Consider the following 24,487-nt stretch of genomic DNA (forward strand, 5'->3'; position numbering starts at 1 on the left):
AATAGGGAGGCTACTGCTCTCCGAATACGATGAGAAGTGAGATAACTTAGCTCACTGTTGACGTGCCCAGATCACCTGGAGGAACCTGCAGCAATTTCCTACCTGCACCAGGCTTCCTGTATCTCTCTGCCTGAGGGCGTCTCTGGCTTCCAGGCATGGAGCCACCCCCAGGAGGCCACAAATGCAAGAGCTGGTGCACAGGGAGCAAGGCTCAGCCCCTGAGGGATGATGGACGTTAGTGGATAAATATACCCCTTGGTTGGAGAGTTCAAGAACATTTAGCAGTCTTATGGCCGGACCCCGCAGATGAGCTCCAGCTGACCCCCAGGTAACCTGTTCCTCAGTACACCCTTTGTTGGCTTTCCTCCCCCACCCCCTTACCATGCTTCTCTGAATCACCTCCCAGCTGCGGGGCAAGCCCAGCCTGTCACAGAAGACGAAAACCTGGCACCCAGTAGACACTCAGTAAACGCTGTTTGTCTCCATGCTCACTTTCACTTTCATAGAACCCGACCTCTTCCAGAGCTCAGATGCAGCTCTGCAGCTCCTGCTGAGTCATCAGTGGTCCATCAGCACCATCCAGGAACATGTGTGGGCCAGTGGCCGGGGAGCACAGGGGAGGGAGAGGAGTCAGGTCCACAAGCCCTAGGGCACTTAGGGCTGAACTACTAGGAAGCCAGGTTAATCTCTGCACAGTATTGCAGTTATAAAGTCATCCTCTCGTGTTCCAGGTTCTGCATTCTGTTTTCCATCCCAATGTCCCAGTCGTGTGCTCCAACTCAGGACTCTATGTTCAACACACTAGGCCCAAACTCTACGTTCTTTGTTGCAAACACCGCCCACCATCACTTCCCTCCTTTCCTCCTTCCAGGTTCCCTTGTGGTCAGCCAGGCCAGAGGTGAAGCTGCCGTGCATCCAGGTGGAGGAAGTGATGCAGGCTCACCTGCCCTCCAAGCTGGCCAGTGCGGCCTGTCACCCAGCCCAGGGTGCCCACCTGCTGCAGTGCTGAGGGCCCAGATCCAAGACCTGGTCAAGGCTGTCATTGTGCCCCACACAAGCTCTGCCAGCTTTGGAAGCAAGGGGCAAGGCGATGTGGTAGTCTCTGGCCAGAGACTGAGGGATCCGCCTGTGAGACGGCTTTGCCAACTCCCACTGTGTGAACCCCACACTCTTCTGCGTGGCACTGGTGCACACCATCTATTCAGAGTGAGCTCCATGGGGTGAGGGGTCTGGGCCCCGTGTGGGGCCCCACGTTAAAGCCTGGCCCTGAAAACTCAGCCCCAGCTCATCCGCCAGAGACCACCAGGCAAGGCCAGCAGCCTCCACAACTCACGGTCGGCTACAGGAAAATGAGTGTGATGCACCTACACTCGCCCCTCCTCGGGCCACCCGGGCCACACACGCTGTTGAGTGGCTTTGCCTCTGGCTGGAATTACGTCACCCACATACTCTCCCAGCTGCCTGTACAGATCAGAAGCTTGGAGGGGCAGCTATCCATGTCTTTGATTAACAAGGAATGGGAGATAAATTAATAATGACTTAATACATGCAACTTAGGATCAAAATCTTCCAAAGCATGGGCAAAATAAGAAAAAGGGAAGTCCCCGACAGCGCAAAGTTTGAGAACAGGTGCTATCCTGCAAGGCCAAGCATGGGCCGGGCACTGCTGAGAAGAGCCACCAGGGCGAGGACAGGAGGGGACCGGGCCCTCGCCTGCTCTGTGCCAGGTGTCATGCTTGGGCATCACGCACACTCCTGTCCCCCTCACACCGGAGGGAGATGTGCTGCTGCCTCCATTCTGTGTACAGAAACCCGAGGCTCCGAGAGGCCAGCTTACTTGCTTTGAGTACTGACACAATCCCAGCCTGCCTCCCACTAAAAGGAACCTTTTTAAAAAGAAGGAGAAAGGAATCCCAGCTGTGGTGCCTGGAAAGTCACTCTGGTTCGAGTTTACGAGGAAGAGAAGAGGGACGAGCAGAAGGAACCGCATGTAAACTACAGGCGCTGGACGTTGTTTATACTATCACTGCTGTGTTTCCACCAGGCCGGCACACAGTAGGTGCTCACAAGTTGTTTCAAATGAGAGACACAAAACCTTGGAGGCATAAAGGGACATAGCAAACCTGAGGTGTGGGAGAGGGAATGAATGTTTTTAAGCCTCTAGTTTCTTTAATTATGGAATATTTCCACCATAAAAAAGGTGGAACCCATCACCCAGACTCACCAGATGTTCCTATTTGATCATACTCTTTTCAAATACTCTTTTTTTAAAACACATTTTATTCATTCCTCTTTAGAGAGAGGGGATGAGAGTGAGAAAGAGAGGGAGAGAAAGATCAGTCAGCCACCTCTCACACAGGCCCTGATGGGAGCCGGTACCCACAGCCCAGGCATGGGCCCCGACCGGGAAGCCACAGGGCAGCCCTTCGCCCTGCGGTACGATGGATGCCCAGCCGAGTCACACCAGTCAGGGCTCGCTGCTCGAAAGTGACAAAGACAAAAGCCCTCCACCCGCCCCCACCGGTTCCTCCTCTCCATCCCCAGAGGTCACCACTCCCTGTGATCTCCTTCCTGAGCATTTGGCATCCTTTTGTGTTTTAAACTTTCCAAATATGGTTATCTCACCAGAGCTTTCCTTTTACAATGGCTTTTCACTCAATTGTTATGTTCTTAGGATGTAGTTACGTTGCTTCCGGCAGACCTGTTCATTCATTTGAACTGCTTGCTGCATGGTATTCCGCTGACGAATCTCCACAGAACAGTTCAGTTCTCAATTCTCCTTCTGATGGAAAGTCGGTACTTGTTCATTCTTTGCTATTTCAAACAGCACAGCGATGACAATCCTCACACACACCTCCTGGAGCACTCATGGGTCACACGCGACCGTTGCAACAGTTACAGCATGTGTACCTCTACATGACCTTGGGGAACTGCCGAATGTCCCAGAAGGCTAGTTTCCTCATCAGTCAATTGGGGTACTAAAATAGCATGCATTTTGGTGACAATTACATGCTTCAGTGTAGATGAAAAAGCATTTTGCAACCTGTAAAGTACTCCATGAATATTAACTGTTTATTTTTCAGGTGGTCAACATTCAGGACGTGCTGAGCACTCCCCCCGCCACCCCAGGACACAATGGCCAGGCCGAGGTGCGGAGGCCTTGGGCGCTCACTGCGAACCAGACACTCTGAGAGGTGCAACAGCAGGAGAGCGCACAGGACCACCCACTAACCCAGCCTGCAGTGGCAGGGGCAGGGGCAGGCAAGGCCTCCGAGAGGAGGTGGCGCTGAGCTGAGCCCTTGAAAAACAAGGAGGCCAAGGCGAGTGGTGACAGGAGCATGGCAGGCAGAGGGGGCAGCAAATGAATGTGAAGGGAATGACCGATGCCAGAGAACTGGTTGGGAACGTAGGAGCTGGGGGTGGGGACAAGGAGTCAGAACCATAAAGTCAGTCTGGAAAGGTAAACAGAGCTGAGAGGCTGTGTCCTGAGGGGAGAGGGGAGCCCTTGGAGGAGGTTAAGCAAGGGCCTGACAGGCTCCGATTGGTGGGTGAGAGGGAGAGTGGGCTGAATGAGCTCTGAGCTCGGGAGGTCTGCGCCCGCAGTCAACAACAGTGCGCTGTACACTCAGAAATGTGTTAAGAGGGCGGATCTCCTGTGAAGTGTTCTCACCACAATAAAGAAGTCGGTCTGGCTGCAGCGTGGGGCGCGTCGGGGAGAGGCTAGAGGCTGGGAGAGCACTGAGGGGGCGGCCCAGTGGTGCAGGCAAACACAGTGGGGCAGCCCCCGTGTTCGCTGCCAGCCCTGACAGCACAGCTCCCACGACTTGCAGCGGGGCACTATCAGGAGAGGTGGCAGGAATGGGCCAGCCGATGGGGACCTCGCCCCCCACTCTCAAGAGGTCCGCTCTCACACACCCCAACCAGTCCTCTCCTTGGACTCACTCAGCATCTGACAAGGCACAGCACCCATGAGCTCTCAGGTTTCCAGATGATAAGAGTGAGCCCTTTGGCATCCTGGCACCAAGGGCATGGCTGGGGCCCTCCCAAGGGCTGATGATAGGAGACCCCACCGGTGCCCAGGCTGCACGGAGCAGCGTGGGGCGGGGGAGGCTGCTGGTTATCACTGGGTGGCCTTGTCTAACAGCCACACATCAAATGTCTACAGGGAACAAAGGCGCATGCACGAACTGCCACAGACTCCTTACCCCTTAAGCAGGGACCTCCTACCTATCACCCTTATGAGTGAGGAATTACCTGTGAAGCCTCCACCTTCCGTGTGGAGGTGTGTCCTGGCCCTCTCCCGGGTGGGGCCACAAACCCTCGCCCCCCACTCTCCCAGCACTCCCTACCTCCCTGTCCAGAGCACTCATCCCCTGCGGAACCACTGGCTTCATTTTTGCTCTCCTTTCGGGCAGTAGGCTCCTCGGTGGAGCTTGCCAGAACTGCCCCTGCCTTTTCACTGCTGTTTCCTGGGTGCCTGGAACAGAGTCTGGCTCACAGTAGGCCCTCCAGAAGTATTTGTGAGGAGACTCAGTCACGTGTGCTGACTGGAGAAGGGGAAGCTCGGAGGAAGACACCCAGGTTCCCCCAGCAGCAAGGGAGGACGCAGGTTGTGCCCTCGCCACAGGCTGGGACCTCTGACTTGGGGCAGGGCCCTCCCACACACCACTGCGCTGAAAAGAGGCTCTCAACAGACCAGCGTTTCCCGAAGCATATTCCATGGTCACGGGTCTCAACAGATTCTAGTGGATAAAAATGCTCTACAGCTAAACAAGCTTGGGAATCTCTGGGTTCAACAAAATGAAAACAGTCTCTTTACCACTGGACCGTTCAGAGCCGTTAGTGTGCTCGTGTGCATGGGGTTCTGGGTGCGGGCACATTCCCTGTTCCCACGTGTACCTGACCGTGGGACTCTGCCCGTGAGACAGTCTGACACCTTTGGCACCGTCCCCTACTGCTTGTCACGGTTATTTACTGAACGTGGCACAGTACAGAGATCTGTTGCAAGTTTTGGGGTGGTGCAAGGAAACCCTTTTTGCACAAATGAAAATGAATCCAAGCCCCAAGACATAAATGGGATAAAAATGAGACTGCTCTGGTTGAAGGGGGACCTGGACACCCTGCCTGGCTGTCCCTTCCCTGCTGCCAGGTTAGAAACCCTCGTGTGCTGTGGAGCCCAGTACGGAAGCTGCTGGCTCTGAGCTCTGACTGAGCACAGGGCTGCCTCTGGGACACCTGGCTTCTAGGGCTGGCCCTGCTGGGAACTGTTCACTGTCGTCAGGTCACTTGGCCTCCCTGGGCCTTGGTTTCCCCGTGGACACAGTGGGTCTGGCAGACTGGATGCTCTCTGGAGTCCTGAACTTGAATCTCTGATACAATGAGGACTGTGATCCTATGACAGTAAAATTCTAACTCCACAATTCTGTGGTTCTCTCATTCCGAGAGTCCGTGACTTAATATTCTGATTCTGGGAATGCCTGTAGCCAGCCTGAGCGGGCACAGCGCTCTGGGGCTCAGGCTGTGGAAAGCAGAATTCATTAACTGCAGTGCGCTGCCCAGGGGTGCTGGCTTCCCTGGGGAGGGCACGCCCCGTGCAGGATGGAGGGGGCGGGTGTGGAGCGAAGGGGTGGGTGGATGGGAATCAGCCTTCACTCAGTGGGCAGAGCAGGGAGAAGGACCCAGGTCTCCTGACTCCTGCTCTATCTTTAGATCTCCATAGCAACTGTCGGCAGGGCACCAGAGCTGAAGGGAGGGCTGAGCTGGCTGCCTGCAGGAGGGAGGCACATTTTCGGCTGTGACTCTTGCTGGAAAAAGGACTCTGGGCTGGGCTCTCCAGCCAGGAAAGGGCAACTGAGAGTGAAGTCACTGGCAGCGGAATGGCCTAGGGCCGATACAAAACACAGGTAACACTGGCTCCACCTTGCTCTGAGAAGGTGGTCAGGTCACAGGGCCCAAGACCTTCCCTGTGTCAGGCTCATGGCCCTGGAGTATGTAAGGCAAGCTCCTCCTCCACAGAGCTCTCAGCCGCCCCTGTGGTCATCCGCTGAACACTTCCTGGACACCTCATCTGAGCCAGCCCTGCAGGCCCCCAGGAACACCCAGTGTCCAGGGAAGCAGGCTCTGGAGTAGATATTCAGGGCATGGTCTGATAGGAGCCCCCCATGAGCCCTCTAACCTGAGGAAGCAGGGGAGCTCTTCTAGCCCCTTCTCCTACCAACTCCTACTGTCCTGGACCAGGAGTCCTCCCTGACTCCTAGGCTGGTTACCACCCCCTACCCCCTGGTCCCCCTGCAGTCCATCCCCCTCCACACAGCAGGACTGGCCTGAGGGAGGCAGTACCTGTGGGGTGGATGAGAAGCAGAGTACATACAGGGAAAGATGGCCACCCAAGGCCACCTGGTGAGTCAGTGGTGGCCTTCCATCCACATTTCCTGGTTCCTGTCTGTGCTCCTCTCTGTGTCCCACTGGCAGGCCCCTGGCCTGGGCTCTGGAAGGAAGGACAGGCCTAGAAGAGGAAGTAGGAGTCCTCGTCCAGGCCTGCACGCAGCAGGCACCTGGCCATGTCCTTGGTGAACTCAGCCGAGCCACAGACCAGTGCAAATGGCTTTCTCCGACAGGAGCCAACCAGCTCTTCAACCAGGTCCTGGGCCAGGCGGCCAAAGCGGGTCTTCTCCCGGTAACTCCAGGGCAGCTGCTCCGGGGAGCTCTCCTGGGGTGATGAGAAATGAGGGTGAGTGCTGGGGGGTCCTCAGAGTTCACGCAGCCAGGTCTCTGCCAAATGAGGAAACTGAGGCAGAGGGGGTGGGAAGGCAACCTTCACCCAGCCCTACTGTGGCCCAGGCACTAGCTCATGTTGGCACCCAGCACCTCGCCCCAAGCCTGTGGGCAGGCATTTACCCTCCTACAACAGGGGAGGCACAGAGGGGGGCATTCCCCAGGGCATACAATGGGGCAGGAGCAGGACTAGAACTCAGGCCCTATCGTGTCTCATGGCCTCCTGGGGGCCGCTGTACCTGTCATCTGGGGAAAATGTTTTCTCCCCATTACGGTGGGTGCCCTAGCACCTTCCCAAGGTTGTCTGTACCCACCACCCTTGGAGCATAACTTTTGTTCATTTGTTTTAGGGTTTCCATTAGCTTGTTGATTTAACGTTTACAGAGCAGTCACTCTGTGACTGGCACTGCACTAGGCACTGGGGACAGGGCAGCTGCTCTGAACAGGCACGTCTGCTGCCTTCGCCCCGCCTGTGTGTATCGGGGCCGGGCAGCAGGCGCTCGATGGACCCAGGCCCCACTCTCTCTGCACTTCTAGCCTCAGCGTGCGGCTTTCAGCCTCAGGGTCACAAAAGAAAAGCTGGTCCGCCACCAGCTGACTTGGGGGAGTTTCTTTTAAGTAAACATGTTATTGAAGTACAACGTATGTATACAAAATCACAGAAATCATTGAGTATATGTAGCTTGAAGAGCGTTAACAAAGAAAACTCCCGTACCCAGCACCCAAAACAAACAAAACCCCTGCAGAACTGGACTGTTCAGACCCCTGCAGACCCCATGAAGACAAGTTCCAGCTCCTGGGGCTCAGCAGAAGCAGGAAGGGTGGGTTGGGGTTGGAATCTGGGCTTTGCTGCCACTTCCTAGCTGAGTGACAGTGACTTCTCTGAGCAACTGAGTGTATGGTGACGGAGACACCTGGCAGAGGCTCCGTGAGCACAGGCCTCTCACGGAGCTCGTGGGACCCCGAGGGCCCTCTACAGATAGCGCTGCAGTGCCTACAGGGACCCCTCTGATGACCCCTCCATGCTCTGACACACCTTACTGGCCCGAGGGTGGTGGGGGGATAGGGGGGTGGAGGGCATTGGCCTCACCTCTGCTTCCCACTGCCCAACTCCCTCGGGCAGTTCGGTCCAGCTCAGCCCACCTCCACTGCACACCCAGAGATGAGCTGGGTCTGGCAACGGCTCAGGTGGGGTGGGGACTGGTGAGCAGTGATGGTGCACCAGGGTGGGCACTGTTGAGTGCAGACTCCCCGACACCAGCCCAGGGGCTCAGGGAAGGCGCTGGGAATGGAGTTACACCCCAGAAGAGAGGTGTGGCGAGGAGTCAGTGTTGGGTGAAGAAGTGGGGGAGAGTGCTCCTGGCCAGGGGGACGCTGCTGAGCAAAGGCCAGGCAGTCGGGGAAAGCACCAGCACCGCACCCACAGGCAGACCAGTGACACCAGAACACAGCGCAGGGAGGGAGGGAGGGTGCACAGGACTGGCATGGCCCTGCAGGCTTGGGCTCCGTCCTGACAGCAGCAGGGAGCCAGGGAAGGGCTGCAAGCAGGGCCGGGCTGTGGCATGGTCCTTCCAGCAGTAGGATGAAGGACAAATCAATGTGGGGTGGCTGGAGCAGGGGGACGCTTGAAGATTCAAGCAGTCACTGGTGCCAGACAGCAGAGGGAGCATCCTGAGTGGAGGGAGTGTGGACAGGCAGGAGTGCCTCTCACTCCATCGCCCCTGCCATTGATGGCCAGCCCACTCGCCTACCACATCCCAGGGCACAGGCATCATGCAAGCCCCAGCCCAGGGCTGCAGGCCCTATGACTGGTGAACTTTCACTCTACCTACAAGCCTAGGCTCAGAGGCCACCTCCTCTGTGAAGCCCTCCCTGCTTGCTGCAGCATCGTGAACACCCTCAGCAGCACCCATCCCTGTGCTGTCTTATACTGATGGGCAGTAACAGCAGGGCCTCTGGAGTAGGACCACCAGGGTTCACACCCAGCTCTCCACCAACCTGCTGTGTTACTTTGGGCAAGGTTCTTAAATCTCTCTGTGCCTCAGTTTCCACATCTGTACAGTAGGCGTGATGGCAGTACAAACCTCCTAAGATTGTGGTGTGGGGTTGCATGAGTCAACACACAAATGCTTAGCACAGCACTAGGCACAAAGTGCTCTGAAGGGGGCTGTTATCAGCAACCCCTGTGGCTGTCTTCTGACATACAGGTGAGTACCTGGAGGGCAGGGAGCAGGTGGACCCTGAGTGACAGAGAATGGAGGGAGGCGCCAGCAGGGTACCCCAAACCAGGAGATGCAGCCAGGGGAAGGCAGGTGAACAGAGAGAGCTGAGAGCCAAGTTGGTGATAAGGGGCATGACGGTCCCCATGCTATGGTCCGGAGGGGAGGCGAGTGAAGGTCCGAGTGAATGAGGGGACGAGGACTCAGAGGTAAGAGGGGTTGGGTCACCCAGAGCACAGGAGGCAAACACAAGGCCCTCCACCTTGTTTCTACCCAGCGGCAGCACCGAGCTCTTGCTTAACAGTTAAGGAGTAGTGACATTTATACAGTCCTAAAATTACATCCAGCCCTTTGAAGGCAACCACGAGGCTGATGTGGCCCCCAGTGAAAATGAGTTTGGCACCCCTGGCCTAGAGAGTCTGTAGCCTGGAGAGCTGGAAGCAGCTTTCTTCCCAGGCAGGGCAAAGTGATGTGGCAGGAACTCTTCTGAGTGCAGCGAAGTCGGACCCACTTTCCTCCCCCAGCAGTGGGTGGAGGGGTGCCTACTCTGCACCTGGCACTGTGCTGAGCCCTGAGGAGAGTGTGGTGATCCAGACAGGTGGCCCTGCCTCAAGGAGGACTCCGTGGCCTGGCCCACTGACTCCGCAACCAGGCCCCCCACTGACGATGCCAGGGGGCGGATGGTGGGCAGCAAAGCATGATGGGTGAGAGCTGGAGCTCTGGAGTCAGACAGCCCCAGGCTAAATCTAGGCTCTGCCCCATCTAGCAGCATGGCCCTTGGCTGGTACCGTCACCGTCCTGAGCGTGTCTCCTCACCTGCATAAGGAACATGACTGTACCTGCCTGCCCTGCCAGGCACGTGGCGGGGATCCCACCAGCGGCAGGGCTGTTATCACAGCACGGGGCACAGAGGCCACAGCACGTGCTCAGGACAGGTGCAGGGGACCGCAGAGTCTCAACCAGGGAAGGAAGTCCTCTCCCTGGGCTTACCTGGCTGAGTACAAAGAAGGTGCGGATATTCCAAAAACGGGCCTGCTCCTCTAGAAAGGTTTTCAGGTAGATGCCCTCAAAGGTCTTGAAGCAGCTGACCAGGGTGACAAAGGTCTCATCATCTGCATTGTCCGTGATGCTGTGCAGGATGGGTACCATGGGGGCCAGGCCGGTGCCCGCAGCCAGCATGAGCAGCTCACCGTGCTGGGGAACAGAGTGGGTATGTGACAGTGTGGGCTGGGAGTGGTCTCGCCCACACACCCACCCACTATGGGGCCTTTTCTTGGGCTTGCTAAAACCAGACAGCACTGCCCCTCCCGTGTCCATCCATCTGAGTTTCCCCCTCTGCCTCCCCCAGGAAACCATTTGCTTGTTCAAGTCTATAATTTGTGAGGTCTCTGTAACAGACATCATGGAATCTGGGGGCTGAAAGGGAGGATAAGGGTGTGGCCCATCCTGCAAGTGGTTTGTTCTCCTTCTAAAGCATCCCCATAGGACTCGTACACACTTCTACTGACAGGCAGGCCACTACCTCTCAAGTCAGTTTGCTCTACTATGGACTGACTCCCTTGCCAGGGAGGTCTTCCCACCTCACGCTGAGCTCAAACCTGCTCTTACCCCACTGCCCCTACCCCAGGTCTGCTCTCTGGGCTGCTTCCTCTGCCCCAGGGCAGCCCTGTAGACATCTGAGGGCGCTAGCTTGGAACCCTGAGACTGCTCCACTCTATAGACCAAATAAATACTTAAGCACCTACCACAGAAGAGCCATGTAATAAGTGAGTTTCCACCCTAAGCAGTCTCAGTTCCATCAGCCCCTCCTCGCCGAGCCCATTTCCTGGCTCTAGGCCTCTTAAAGAAAGGCAGTCTGCTTTACCGTCAGTGCCTTAAAGGTTAGTGCCTGACCCGTGCAGTGCAGTATTCACCTCCCTCGCTCCAGAGACCAGGCCTCTGTGAACGCAGTCCAGGTTTTCACTAGCTTCACTGACAGCCCCAACACACACCACTGCTTGAACTACCTCCTGGGGGGCCAGGAGTCATACAGGTCTGGGTATAAACCCCCAGCCACGCACTCTGGGCAAATGCTTTCTCCTGTCTGAGCCTTGGTTTCTTCCTTGGTAAAGTAGTAATAATTAATAAGTAATAAGTAATAAATAATAACAACAGCAGCACCTCCCCAGAATGGCACCTGCCTCAGAACTGTCATGGGGAGTAAAAGAGGCGACATAAAGTGCCTGGTGAGGCCTGGGGCTTAACAATTAGATTCCATCCCCTTTCTGAGCCCCTACTGCCAGCCATGCCACCCAGCCCTGTGTCCCTGCTCACTTACTGCCCTGTCTCTAGCCTGCTCCTCCTCCTCCCACTGCTGCTCAGGGTCTCCCCTGGGAAGGCTTCCCTGAACCAGGGACAGGTGAAGGGTCTTTCCTTGTTTCCCTACAGCCCTCAGTGCACCCTGCCTCACTACACTGGCCATGCTGTGTTGTTGACATCTGTCTGTGTGTCTGTCTGCCCATCAGACCGTGAGCTTCTGGAGGACAGGGGTCTTGTCTGACCCGTCTTGGGCCTCCAGGCCCACCCTGGGCCTGGCCCTGGGCAGAAGAGCGCATAGACAGATGCTAATGTGCCGGTGTCTGGGCTGACTCGATGCCCACCTGCAGTGAAGACAAGTACAGAGCAGCAAGACAGGGCTGGGGACAGGCCTGGTGCACCCCAGCCTCCTGAGAGGAGCAGAGCCAAGATAGCTGCCAGTTCAGGGTCCAAGTGTCAGCGTGCAAGACCCCCTCTGTCCTTCCTCACTGCTGGGCCCTACTGCAGGGGCTCCCCAGCAGTGTTCTGCGGGTGCACAGGAGCAGCCACAAGGTGTGGAGAGGCCCCACCCGGAGAAGGTGGTCAAGACAGCCTTCACCAGGTGTACCTCAAGGTTGGGAGGAAATGAAAATCCCTAGTCCCTGCCCTCAAGGGCCCAGGGACACAGGGACATGCTCAGCTAACACGCAAGGCTGAGCATGGTGAGTCCTGGGGGAACACTGTAGAAGAGTATTAATATACGTACACCCCCATATCTGGAAAATGAGGGTAGCAGCACCTAGGAGCAGTGGGGGGGATTAAATGAGTTACTACACAGTAAGTATTAAAACCGGAGCCACATACATGTCTGATATTACTATACAGACATGTGTGTGCACACGGGTACAAACAGCCCTGTACGGAAGAGGGCTTGGAAGGGCACATGCCGAGGTAGAGAGACTGATGTGCCTGGGGAGATGGCCTGCAGGAGTTCTTTATTCCTCACTGTTGCCTCTCTGTATCTGCTGGGTTTGGGGGGAATGAACATGTACTGCATTTGTAATAAGGGAAAAAACAATAAAAGCCATTTTTAAATTAAACAAAAAGAATGGAGAGGGATGATTCATTCTTTTCCATTTGTCTTTGTTTTGCTTTTTCTTAATTATAAAGGTAATAAGTGCTCATTGTGGATAACTTGGAAAGTATAATGAAGAAAATAAAAACCACCCATTACTTCACCACCCAGAGCTGCTATCGCTTCCTGCATTTCCTGTTCATACCTTCCTGTGCACTTTCACTCAGTTTCTCCGCCTGTTGTATACTCAGTTTTGTACTAGCGTCTGTCCCTTGATCTTATAACATAAGCACATATCATTTATTAACATAATTTTAAAATCCAAGATAATATTCTTTTAAGTACTTGTAACCCAGGGCGTGTGTCTGCGCCCCTGTCACTGACCACTTGGTCATCTCCAATCCCCTGCTATTACAAACGGAGCGGCGACGAACGCGTGCAGAAGTCAGCGTTTCGGATTGCTTCCACAGGACAGGCTTCCAAAAGTGCAGTTACTGGGTTAAAAATTTTTAAGCCTCTTCATACTGCCAAACTGCTCTCCAACTAATAAGAACCACGCCAACTGATGAGAAATTGCTAATTCTTCCTGGGAACATCAGGGAAGGCTCTGAACACAGCGTGAGGATAAGGAGAAGAGCATTCCAGGCTGGGAGGCAGCCGCCTCCCAAGTGGTGAGCCATGGGACATATTTAGGGGCAGTCTCTATAGTCTTGGAACTGGAAAGACATCTGAGGGTAAGATGGGATGGGGCTTCAAATACCAAGTGCATGAGTCTGAATTTTCTAAGCAACGGCAGTCACGGATATTTCTGGGGCATGGGCAAACAATTTTGTGTCTTAGTGCCTATTCCACCTCCTCCCATGTCCCACCCCAAGGTTACTCCCAGGCTTGGGTGTGGCTTCAGGAAGAATGGTACAGTGAGACTCTACAACCCAAAACCTGAAGCTGCAGTCCTGGAGGCTCAGCTGGGAGGGGTCCCCTGAGGACTCAGGGTGCTGGCACTGACCTGGTTTGGTTTATAGAAGAAGCCTCCAAAAGGTCCTCGCCAGAAAGCCGTGACTCCTGCTCTCCAGGACTCAACATACCGGGACATCAGCCCAGTCTGGTAGCACTAGGAGCAAACCCAGGGAGACCTCAGTGGCACAGGCACATGCTGCGAATACAAACCACAGCATCCCTTTCCACAATGCTAAGTACTTTACATGTGTTATCTCATTTAATCCTCCTCCTCATCCCACAAAATTGGTACTGTCGTTCCCAACTTTCAGATGAGGCTCAGAAGCTTACATGGAAGAGAAATGGTGAGGCTGGGATGAGAACCCATAGGACCTCCAGCCCTGACTACAGAAGTCTCAAACTCAAATAACCAAGGGCCCATACGGGTACCCCAAATGAGTGAAGAACTGGGTATGAGATGACTAATGACAACAAGCAGTCTCAGTATAAGAGGACAGCGGGGAAGGGTAGGGACTGTGGTAAACTGGGGAGTGAATGCTCCTTCTAAAGTTCGTAGACCACTTACTTATCTGCAATCCCTGCATTACCTTACACTGTCTCCTGGCTGGACAAAAAACATGAAGGATGTGAAGGAGACTCCTCCATGGGGGGAAGGCAGTCTACATTTCCTGGGGGCCTGCCCACTCCATGGCATGCACCCTGCTGAGGCTGCAGGGGAGACAGCTGGGCCTGAAGCTCCAAGAAGGCAGTCAGTGCCATGGAAAGGAATTGATAAATATTTGAATGAATGAATCAATTAATCAATCAATTGACCAGATTCAGGCCCTGCCTTTAAGGAGCTCACAATCTAGAAGGTACCTAAGTCTCGGATATACACAAAGAAGAGACACCCTAATACCCCATGAGAAGGATAAGGTGCTGGGAGAACACTAAGGATGTGCAGGCACTTCCAACGGAGCAGGATCAAGGATAGCTTCCTGGAGGAGGAAGCATTTGAGCTGGACCTTGAAGAGCAGGTAAGATCAAACTCACTGGGAATGAACAGGAGCAGGAGGGCAGAGAGGATTCTGGGCATCAGGTGTGGTATGGTCAAGGGTGGAACAGCCCAGGTCATGTGCTGGGAACAGCAAGGGGTCACAGCAGGATCGGTGAGAGGGAAGCACTGGGTAACAGGACTGGAAGGGTGTTTGGAATGAGATTATAACCAGACTGGGCTTTGGTCATCAGACATGCTTTTAAGCGCCCATAGCCACCTCCAGTACCACCCCTGACTTCCTTGGACACCATATGCATAAAGCAAGGGAAGTCCTCGGTCACTGGGAAGAGGTCTGGGAGGGAGTCTACCGTTCTCCTAACTTGCTGGAGGCCGTGTCTCAGAGCACACCCAGTGTTGTCTGGCGTGGTCTCAGGGAGGCACAGCCCACACAGAGACTGCTCAACACACGCTTGTTAAAGAGGACTGACACTGAACTTCTGTTCTTCCACTCGGAATTATGTTACTTAAGGGGCCTTGGGACAATGACATCATCTCTGAGCATCAGCTTCTTCATCTGTGAAATGGGATAACACGATCTACTCTGTAGGGTGGTTAGGGAAATAAAAAGCCAGAAGCCGTGTCTGGTGCCCAGACAGTGCCTGAGAAATGGCAGTTCCTACTTCCCGTGTACCAGAAAGGGTAAACTTAAAAAAACCCATCTACCTTCCCAGTTTGCAATCTTTTCCAGCTCTTTCTAGCCAGCGGCTTAGGGATAATTGCGCATCCCTCTAAGAGAGGCTTTCTGGTAAGCAAAGGAGAAAGTCAGCCTTGCAGCTGGGAGAACACTGTCTCCAGGCTTATCCTTTCAACAGAAACAGACTCAGACAAGCAGCCTGGGGAAACAGGCCATTTGGAGAGGATTTGTGGAATCTCCCAGACAAACAGTTGTGTGGAGAAGGGATTCCATCCAAGGTTACGTGTGAGGGAGTAACACTCGGGCTCTGAAGGCAGAAGCCAGAGCCGGTGCTGGGGCTCGCCATCAGAAGGCCAGGGCTCGCCGCCAGCCATCCTTCTCACTAGCTGTGGAGCTTTGGGCTCTCCTGGGGATCAGTGAAATAGGGATAATAATTCCTGTCCTACAAGGGAGATAAAAGGATGTGAAAGCTACTCTCGAACACTGGTGTTCCCTAGGATTCCATTTGGGAAATGATGATCTAGAGCCATATATTAGGTTAACCCACATGAAACTGCTCTTTCTGTAAGTCGACTATTAGAGTAGCAGCAATTCCGTGCTGTTCCACCTATTTATCTTTTCCACATAATTGGACCTTCGTGACTTCTTACATGTTCAGTGCCTATTCTTTGGGTCTCTGGGGTCTTTTGTATCCAACCCACTTTGTTCATCTCATTTCTGCCAAATTCCTCACCACTTGGCTGCCTCCACGAGCCCCTTTCCCCTGCCATTAAGACTGGGAATAGTTCCCATGAGACCCTGTTCTGTTTCACCCCTCCCTGCCTTTGCTTATTCACCCCCTTGGCCTGGATGCCATTCCTTGCCACTGCCAATTTCTGCTCTGCCTTTAAGGCCCAGCTCAAGTGCCCTGGCCCCTGCCCACGTTCCCAAGAGGTGATCTCAGGTTAGGTTGGACCATAAGGTCCTCCACGCCCCCTGCTGATCCAGGACAAATGATAGACAGCTCCCCAGTCATGCCTCCTTTACCACCCTACATGCTGTTCCCAGCATGGAGAGCTTCCTTCCCACATCTCCCCTCTGGTTCCTACTCCTTCACCCCAACATACCGCTCAACCCCTCATTTCTGCTAGGGGGCCCAGCCTACTGTCTCACGGCTGCAGCACGCCGAGCTGGGAGCCCCTGTCCTGGTGTCTGTCACACTGGACTGTCCGGGCTGCTCCTCTGAGGACAGGCACATGTCAGTTGCATCTGGACCCCCATGCCTACTACACAATAGGTACCGGGCAGCTTGGGCCTCCCATCCCCCTGGCTCTGCACTCAGTCTCCATCAATTGGCAAGAAAATGGGAAGGGGCAGCTTTAACTTTCTCAGTCTGAGCCTCATTTCCATAAAATCTGTCAGGAATAAGCCCTCTGCTGGTGGTCAGGCAGAACCCCTTCACCAGGAAAGGAGATGGGAGAAGGCTTTCTTCACTGTCCCCACTGTTCCTTCAAGCCAGCCTCCTTCTACGGGAACCCATGGGGCCCTTAGAGCTTCAGCTCACCTTGATTAAAACTTCAAAGTATCCTTTTGCGTTGGCAGGGCTGATGGGCGTATAGGCTCTCTGAATTTCTAAGCCATCTACTATCCCTCTGGGAAAGAGAAGCACTCAGTCATTCAATAAACCTGTATAAGTATCTACTCGCCAGGCTGGTGAAGGTGAAGGTAGGGTGGGGTCATCCCCAGTGGTCCTCACTGAGGGGCAAGCAAGATGGTGCAGGAAAAAAGCACTGAGGCTCCCCCCGCCATGTGCTAGCTGTGAGCCCCTGGGCAGGTCATCAGCCCCTTAGCTCCGCCTTCTGTGAGATGGGGCCAGCCATCTTTGCCCCTGTTGTGTAGTTCCACAGGGATTACAGAAGGAAAGTGCTTCAAGAAGTACACTGATGGCCTGGCTGGTGTGGCTCAGTGGATTAAGCACAGGCCTGAGAACCAAATGGTCGCCAGTTCGATTCCCAGACAGGGCACATGCCTGGGCTGTGGGCTATGTCCCCAGTAGGGGGTGCATGAGAGACAAGCACACATTGATGTTTCTCTTCCTCTCTTCCTCTCTCCCTGCCCCTCTCTAAAAATAAATAAAATCTTATAAAAAAAAAAAAAAAGAAGAAGTACACCAATGAAGTAACTGTTGTTAGGCTATCACTGCGGTTTTTTTCCTGACCTCTTCTCGACCATAGAACTGGAAGGGTCCTCAAAGGTGCCCATAGAATTGGAAGGGTCCTCAAAGGTGCCCTAGTCCGAGCCTGGTCCCATGCACGAATCCTCACTGTAATGTTGTCACAAGGGGGCAGGACGATCATCCTGGCCGAGAGCAGCCTAGTTGTCTTAACTGCCTACTACACAGCAAGCATTTCGTACGCGTTATCTTACTGATTTCAAATAATGACCCAAATGAAAAAGCAAGGCTTCGAGAAGGAAAGCCACTTGCCCAAGGTCACACAGCTACAATTCACACGTAGCCCTGTCTGACTGCGGGGCCAAGTTACCACTACTCCTCAGGGCTTTCCAGAAGCACCTAAGCACTCCTCTCTCAATTCCTACAATGTTTGAAAATACTTTTAAAAAGGCCCTGTCCTAATGCATCAAAAGCAGGGAAGCTGAACAGAAATATTCAATGAATGCTTGTGGAACAAATGGGAAAATAAATAGAACACATGACATGACTTGGATGCAAAGAGGACAGTGACATTTTCTGCGACAGAGGCTAAAGTGGCACGCTGTAGAGGGAGCAACCACTCTCTCTGGGGGCCCCGGGAACCCCGGAGGCCTCCTGGAGCTGGGGTTTAAAGGATGAGCAGGCCACTGGCAGGTGAGAATGGGGACAGGAAGGGAGGTAATTCCAGCAGGGGAACAGTGGGGCAGAAGCTGAGGTAGGATAATGTAGGGCAGGAACTGCTGGGTGGATCCATGAGGCTAGAACAAGGGGTAAATATGCAGCAGGGGGAGGGAGAACTTGGTGGGAAGGAAGCTGGGAGGCTGGGCTAGGGTGTCTTTGGGGAGGCGTTAGGGAGCACCAGAAGGTGTTGGAACAGGGAGTGACATAGTTAGCTGCATGTGTTAGGAATGTCACTTGAGAGGCGAGAAGGGTGGAGAGGAGGGAGGGAGGTCCTGATTTGTAGATGGTTGGTTGCAAGGGGCTGTGACCTACCCTGTGGCCCCTCCTATCCATTGGAACAGTGAGCTTTAAGGATGAAGGCCAGGCCACAGGCCAGAACAAACTGGGCACAAATAGTGGGGGTCAGTGCAAGGCAAGGGGCCAGAGTGTGATCAGTAATAAGCTCTCTCCTGGTTTTCCTCATCCTCTGGCGGCACCTTCTGTCTCCTCTGCTGGCTCCTCCTCCTCTTGCCAAAACCATAAATGCTAGAGTAGACAGGGTTGGGTTCCCTGCCCTTCCCTCTTTCCACGCCACACGCTCCCAAATGCTGTCTAGGTATACGCTAATGATGCCCATATCCACGTCCGTAGCTCAGATCTCTCTACTGAGCCTCCTACTCAGAGTCAAACGCCTGGCAGAGGACTCCATCAGGAGGTCCCAAAGGGTCTTGTCCCTGGGCAGGTAAAGGTGGGGACTGAGGCAGGAGGGAGAGTACACAAGCAGGCTGGGAGGAAGAAGGAACTTCAGAGGAGTGGCTGAGAGTGTAACTCAGGAGCTGGGCTGTCTGAGTTTGAACCCTGGCTCCATGATTACTAGCTGTGTGCTTTGGGCAAGTCCCTTATTCTCAATGACAGTGTTCTTTCTATCCACTGGTACTACCCACACTAGGTCCATAGCACAGGCTCTAGAGCCACACTGCCTGCCTTCAAACCCTGGCTCCGACATTTCCTAACTGTGTGACCTGAGGCAAGTTACTGAACCTCTACGACTTTAGTTTCTTCTCAGGTATAACAGCACCTACCACACCAGATTTTGTGAGAAAGACATGAGTTCATATGTACCAGCAAACAGAACTGTGCCTTGGAGAGTATGTGCTATAAAAGTGCTTGCTCTTATAGTTTATTATGAAAAACGCATTCTCTGGTTCATTCCCAAGAATCCTCTGAGTCATGTATTACTATATCTATTTTGAAGATGACTAGTGGGGAGTTGAGCAGTTGCCCAAACCGCACAGCTGGCAAGGGGCAAAGCAGGGCTGCACAGCACTGACCCTCCCACTACCTGCGTGTACCGTAGGATGAGGTGCTGGCCAGGCCACAGGCCGAGCTGGCTATTCCCGGGTAGGGCAAACTGGACACGGTAGGTGTCTTCAGTGAGTTTTTCCATGGCACTGATACGGAAGGCCAGGAACGTCTCTGGGCTCAGTTCGGAGGGGCAGCTCTGCAACAGGAAAATATCCAACAGCTACATGCTGGGGCTCAAGAGACATGCAAGCATCCACAAGCACCTCCCCACTTTCCCCAAGGAGACACTACCCCAGCCGATAAGTTTTCTGTTACAGTGGAGACTAGTCCCGCCTTACGTCCCTTCCACACTCTGATCTAACGATGCCAAGGCAATTTACGCTGTGATCGCCGTGCTCTGAACACTTCCATGGCTCCCCCTCAGCCCCAGGATAAAGTGTGGGCTTATTAGCTGGACACTCACGGGACCTGTGGGTGACCCTCAGACCTCATTTTACCTTCCATGCTCAGATGCCAGGCTCTTCTCCATTCTCCCCAGAACACCCTGCTGCCTCCTACATGTGGGCCTTTATTTGCTTGAGCTGGGTCCTCTGTATAGAACACTCATCTCTAATGTACAAACAACCTACCCATCTTTCAAACCTGCTAAAATTCATATTTGCAAAATTTAGAAATTGATGAGGCCTTAAAGATGATCTAATCTAATATCCGTATTTTACATGTGAGGCCTTGATGGTAGTGATTTACTTGTCCAAGGTCACATCATGAGCAGGGACTCAAATTCATGTCTTCTAGGCCTTAGCCCACTGCCCTTAACATTCCACCCCAACTGCACCTCCTCCAGGAAGTCTTCTCTGAATGCCGTAACTCCTGGATCTCTTTCTTCTGTAAGATGTCCATACCCAACTCATGGCCAGGCTTTTCTGTCTGCTTCCACTGAGCACACTCTCTTTTCTCTGCTGTACAGAGTCAGAGAAAGCTTCCCCAAGCAGGTACACTGTGCAGGGTCAAGGCCAGATAGATGCTGCCACCCCGGCCCTCTTGTCTGAGGAGCAGCTCTCCCTTACCTGTGACTCCTTCCCTCTTAGCAGGCTTCTGTCCTTTCTGGCTCGGGCTGCCTCCCACCTTGCCAGGTCTTGGTTATAGAGGTCGAACACACAGGGCGAGCAGCCACTGCCACAGCACTGGGACGGCAAGGGCTCCACAGGCCGAAGCTGTAGCCAGGCTTCCTCATCATCGTCTTCCTCCCTTTCATCCATCATCAGAGGGCTCAGGAGCCTGGGAGGGACTAGTGCTCTTCCCAGAGCTGGCCTGGCTCTGTGAGGTCATGGGCCCAGGCCCCGGTCCCTTGCCAGTCTGGGAGAGGGAAAACATGTGTTACATTCTGGTCACCTTTACTGCTCCCACCCTCCTGAGACCTGCAGGAGCCGTGTTCTCTGTGAACACAGAAGACAGGGATGAATCACCCTGGACTCTGGTGCCTGGCAGGGGGGGCAGGCAAATAGGACATAACAATTAGAACTGGCAACCAAGGTTTCCTGGCCTTTTCCTGTGTTCTGAGTACTGGATTAAGCAATTTACAAGGAAATCTAGTTGAATTTTTAAAATATTTTAAATGATGCCACTGGTTGGTGTGGCTCAGTAGATTGAGTGCCAGCCTGCGAACCAAGGGTAACCGGTTCAATTCCCAGTCAGGGCACATCCCTGGGTTGTGGGCCGGGTCCCCAGTGGGGAATGTGCAAGAGGCAACCACACATGGATGTTTCTGTCCCTCTCTTTCTCCCCCCCTTCCCATCTCTCTAAACATAAATAAAATTTTTTAAAAATAAATAAATTTAAAATACATTTTAAATGATGAACTAAAACATTTATGTGTAACTTAATAATCATTAAAAAATTTAAATGTTATCAAAGAACAGCTTTGTAACCAGCACTCAGTCAAGTAAAAAGAACTTTGCCAGCATCCCAGAAGTCACCTGTGCGTGTCCCTTCCTGATCACAACCCCCACCCCTGTAATCAGCATCTTGACTTTTGATGTAATCGCTCCCCCACTTCCCCTAATTTTGTCCCCTTTGTTTGCAGCCCTGACCACTACGGTTCAGCTCTGCTCAGTTTTTACCTTTACAAGCCATATGAATGATGTCCTTACCTACACAGAATCGTGTCGTTTCTTTCACTCAGCACTGTTGGTGAATCACCCACCAGATTGCTGCATCTCATTTATCTCTACAACATATCCAGCCAGGGCTAGAGATCTTTCTGTAAGAGTAGTTTGGGATTGATCAAGGTCATCCCTATTTATATGTAGAACTCTACAGTTTACATAGAAATAGCTTTGATCATCTCACCTATTAGCAAACTATTCATTTCAAATTTCATAGGTGTCCTGGCTGGTGTGATTCAGCAGATTGAGCGCCAGCCTGCGACCTGAAAAGTCACCAGTGGGATTCCATCAGGCACAAGCCTGGGTTGTGGACTGGGTCCCCAGTATGGGGTGTGTGAGAGGCAACCAATCGCACATTGATGTTTCTTTCCCTCTCTTACTCCTTCCCTTCCCCTCCCTCTAAAAATAAATAAATAAAACCTTTAAAAAAATAAGTTTTTAAAGAGTTCCACAGGCAAATCAAAGTGTTCTCTCCCTCTGGCCTGAGAAGCAAACTGAGGGGAAGTCTCATGCACAGAACGTTATTTGACGTTAATGTCATTTCTCTAAAATGCAGCTCCTCTAAGAGCTCCAGGCTTTGATTCCCTCCCATTCATTCCTGCCATAGACACGTACTAAGAGGGGCTGCTGAGCGAGGAGCTGGGATGGATGCAGAGGTGAGTGACACTTGTCTCTGCTCTGGAGGAGTCTCCTGACTGGAGAGTCATCGGCTAAACAGACGATAACCATTATAAGAATAGATGCCACCGGCGGAGCCAGAGTCCAAGCCAAGCGCTTTGCACTGCTTCCCTCAGTTCAGGTTCTTCCTCACTTCGCAGAACACTGAGGCCCAGGTCAGGAAGCCAGAGGTAGTGAGGTGAGTAATGCACGCCTGGGTCTCTTATGTCTCTAGGCTGGTGCTTTCTCACCAGCTTTCTTGCTTCTGGGGGCAGGGAAGAGGGTGTCTTCATCTCTGATTCTCAGTGCCCGGCCACCGGGCTGGCCCAGAACAGGGGTCCAACTAGCCAAACTGTCACTGAATTTTTTGGGCACCCCAAAGTCTCCCAATGGCACTAATTTCATTTGTGCATAAAGTGCTAGGATCAAGGTGTGGGCCAAGTCTGTGGAAGGGCAGAGGTAGAACCACCATGTTGGCCAGAGGACGAGGAAGTCCCATTTCTTGGTTATCAATGACTTCCCAGGAATCCTAATCATTAAGGCTTTTTCCACTTTTACTGCTTCCCACATCCATTTATACTGCAGCTTCCCATGGGCCCAAAGGATGCACTTCTACTCTCTCTACACCACCCACCGGTGCACTTGCCACCAGCTGCGATGGTAGCTACTCTGCACTTGCCACACCAGTGCCCTGCTTAGCAACTTCTAACAGCTGCCCATTGCCTACTGGACCAAATTCAATCTTCTTGCCTGATGCCCAAGACTCTTCCTAATCAGAACCTGTCCAAACTTTCTTATCAGTATCATAGGTTTTAGAAGGGCCCTCCCTCTGTATGCAATAAATCTATCTCTTATGGAAGGGCTTGGCTTGGGAAAATTGGTTCTACTGCTGGTTCTATGATTTCATGAAGGCTTAGCAGGCTGGGACTCCCCTTGAGGGTTGTATTCTATCACGAAGCATGGCATTTGAAAGGCTCCAGCGAGCGGTGAGTGCTCATTCAGTTTACAAATAAGGTCTGGGGGCCGAGCACAGACCTAGGTGCTGGGATACAGGAGAAGTAAATAGGACACGGGCCCCACCATACAGGGCTTGCAGCCCAGCACGGAGCTGCATCGACCTGGCCCACTTTTACTGCATGTTATGTGTCAGGTATGTATATGAGGGAATGAGGTCTGGTCCCCTCTTTATGCCTATTTCTCACTCTGATTTTTTAAGATGAAGTGAGATAAGTGAAAGAACGCCATCGTCAGTAAGCAGCTATACATTGTGAGGGCTATTCATCTCAGCCTTTGCCTTCAATTTACCTTTCTTTTTCTTAATCCCACTTTCCCCGGCACTTTGGAAACTGGTAGGGAAGTTGGCCAGGTCAGTCATGAATTTTAAAGAACTGGCTCATGCCTCTCTTCCACTCCACCTTGTGGTCTAGGAGGCACTGCCTTTAAGCCATGCCTCGACACATGTCATTGCTCTGCCTGGATGACTCTCCTCGCCTTTCAGACCTTGTTGAAGGTCACCTCTCCTCAGAGGCCCTCAGTGAACCTCCCCTTTCTCACTCTCTATCATGTACACTATTTGCTTCTATTAGTGTTCATTCATTAAACATGTATTTACTGTGTCAGGCACAGTTCGAGAGGTGGGGGGATGTATCAGTGAAGAAACAGAAACCCCTGCACTCATGGAACTCACGTTCTAGTGAAAGATGGTCATTAAATGAGACCAAAACGGAAAACATACAGTATATTTGTGTTAAATGCTGAAGAGGAAAAAAAAAAAAAAAAAACTGGGGAAAGGGATAGGAAGTGTGTGTGCGCGTGCGCACGTTGCAACTGCTCACTTGGTTACCTGCTGTCTGTTTCTCCCATTAAACTGTGAGCGCTACATCGCACATCTATTTTATTCACGAACACAAACACAATGCTCAGCACAGTGCCCGACACACAGTGGGCATTTGATACACACGTGTTGCTCGATGAGCAAAGGACTGCGTCCACCGCTCTGGCCTTGCTTCCGGGAGGCGGAAAGGGAAATCCCGAGGAAAAGGAAGGTAAATAACTCACTCTCGGGGCCGGGGAAGAGGCGTGCAGTACGATCCGTGACGCCGGTGTGGAGGAGAGAGCCACTCTCCGCTTAGGGGAGGGGCAGGGTAAAAGTGCCCGCAGCAGGCAGAAGTGGGTGGAAAGGTAAGGGAACTCACAGCGCACCCACTACGTCCCGGGCACTGTACAGGTGTGCTAGGTTAGGCCTTTCTATCCCCACATTTACAGCAAGGGACGCTGGGTCTCAGAGGAAAGTGCCTTGCTCAGGCTCCAACTACTCGTTAGAGATCCAGGTTGCCCTGAGTTCAAGTGTGAAGTCTAGGTGTCCTATTGCCGTCCCAGTCACAACCAAGACCACTCACCTACACTTCTTCGTTTTCTTTCACGTTTGGACCTTTCACGCTCCCTCCCCTCCCCCGAGTCCCACCTATGAGAAAATGGGAAAGGCCTATGGGGTGGGGCAAGAATAAGATGCCCTGACTTTTGATTGGTTTGAGTGTCTG

At 53.0% G+C, this 24,487-nt stretch overlaps 1 protein-coding gene across 3 annotated transcripts; it reads right to left on the reverse strand.

Moving 5' to 3' along the window:
• Positions 1–2,260: 2,260 nt before the first annotated feature.
• On the reverse strand, positions 2,261–24,405 carry CYB5RL (cytochrome b5 reductase like). Of its 3 annotated transcripts, XM_024571233.3 has the most exons (7): positions 24,347–24,405; positions 20,193–20,481; positions 19,173–19,321; positions 16,513–16,600; positions 13,349–13,453; positions 9,984–10,187; positions 2,261–6,709 (listed from the first exon to the last, which is right to left on the reverse strand). In XM_024571233.3, the coding sequence occupies exons 2-7, from the start codon at positions 20,385–20,387 to the stop codon at positions 6,506–6,508; spliced, it is 945 nt and encodes a 314-aa protein (XP_024427001.2). In that variant the 5' UTR covers positions 20,388–20,481; positions 24,347–24,405; the 3' UTR covers positions 2,261–6,505. The 3 variants fall into 3 exon arrangements, with proteins under 3 accessions (XP_024427001.2, XP_053776494.1, XP_045060134.2); XM_053920519.1 differs by lacking the exon at positions 13,349–13,453; XM_045204199.2 differs by lacking the exon at positions 16,513–16,600 and having other exon boundaries at positions 19,163–19,321.
• Positions 24,406–24,487: the final 82 nt, after the last annotated feature.

The sequence above is a fragment of the Desmodus rotundus genome, chromosome 3 (genome assembly GCF_022682495.2).
Source record: "Desmodus rotundus isolate HL8 chromosome 3, HLdesRot8A.1, whole genome shotgun sequence".
NCBI lineage: Eukaryota > Metazoa > Chordata > Mammalia > Chiroptera > Phyllostomidae > Desmodus > Desmodus rotundus.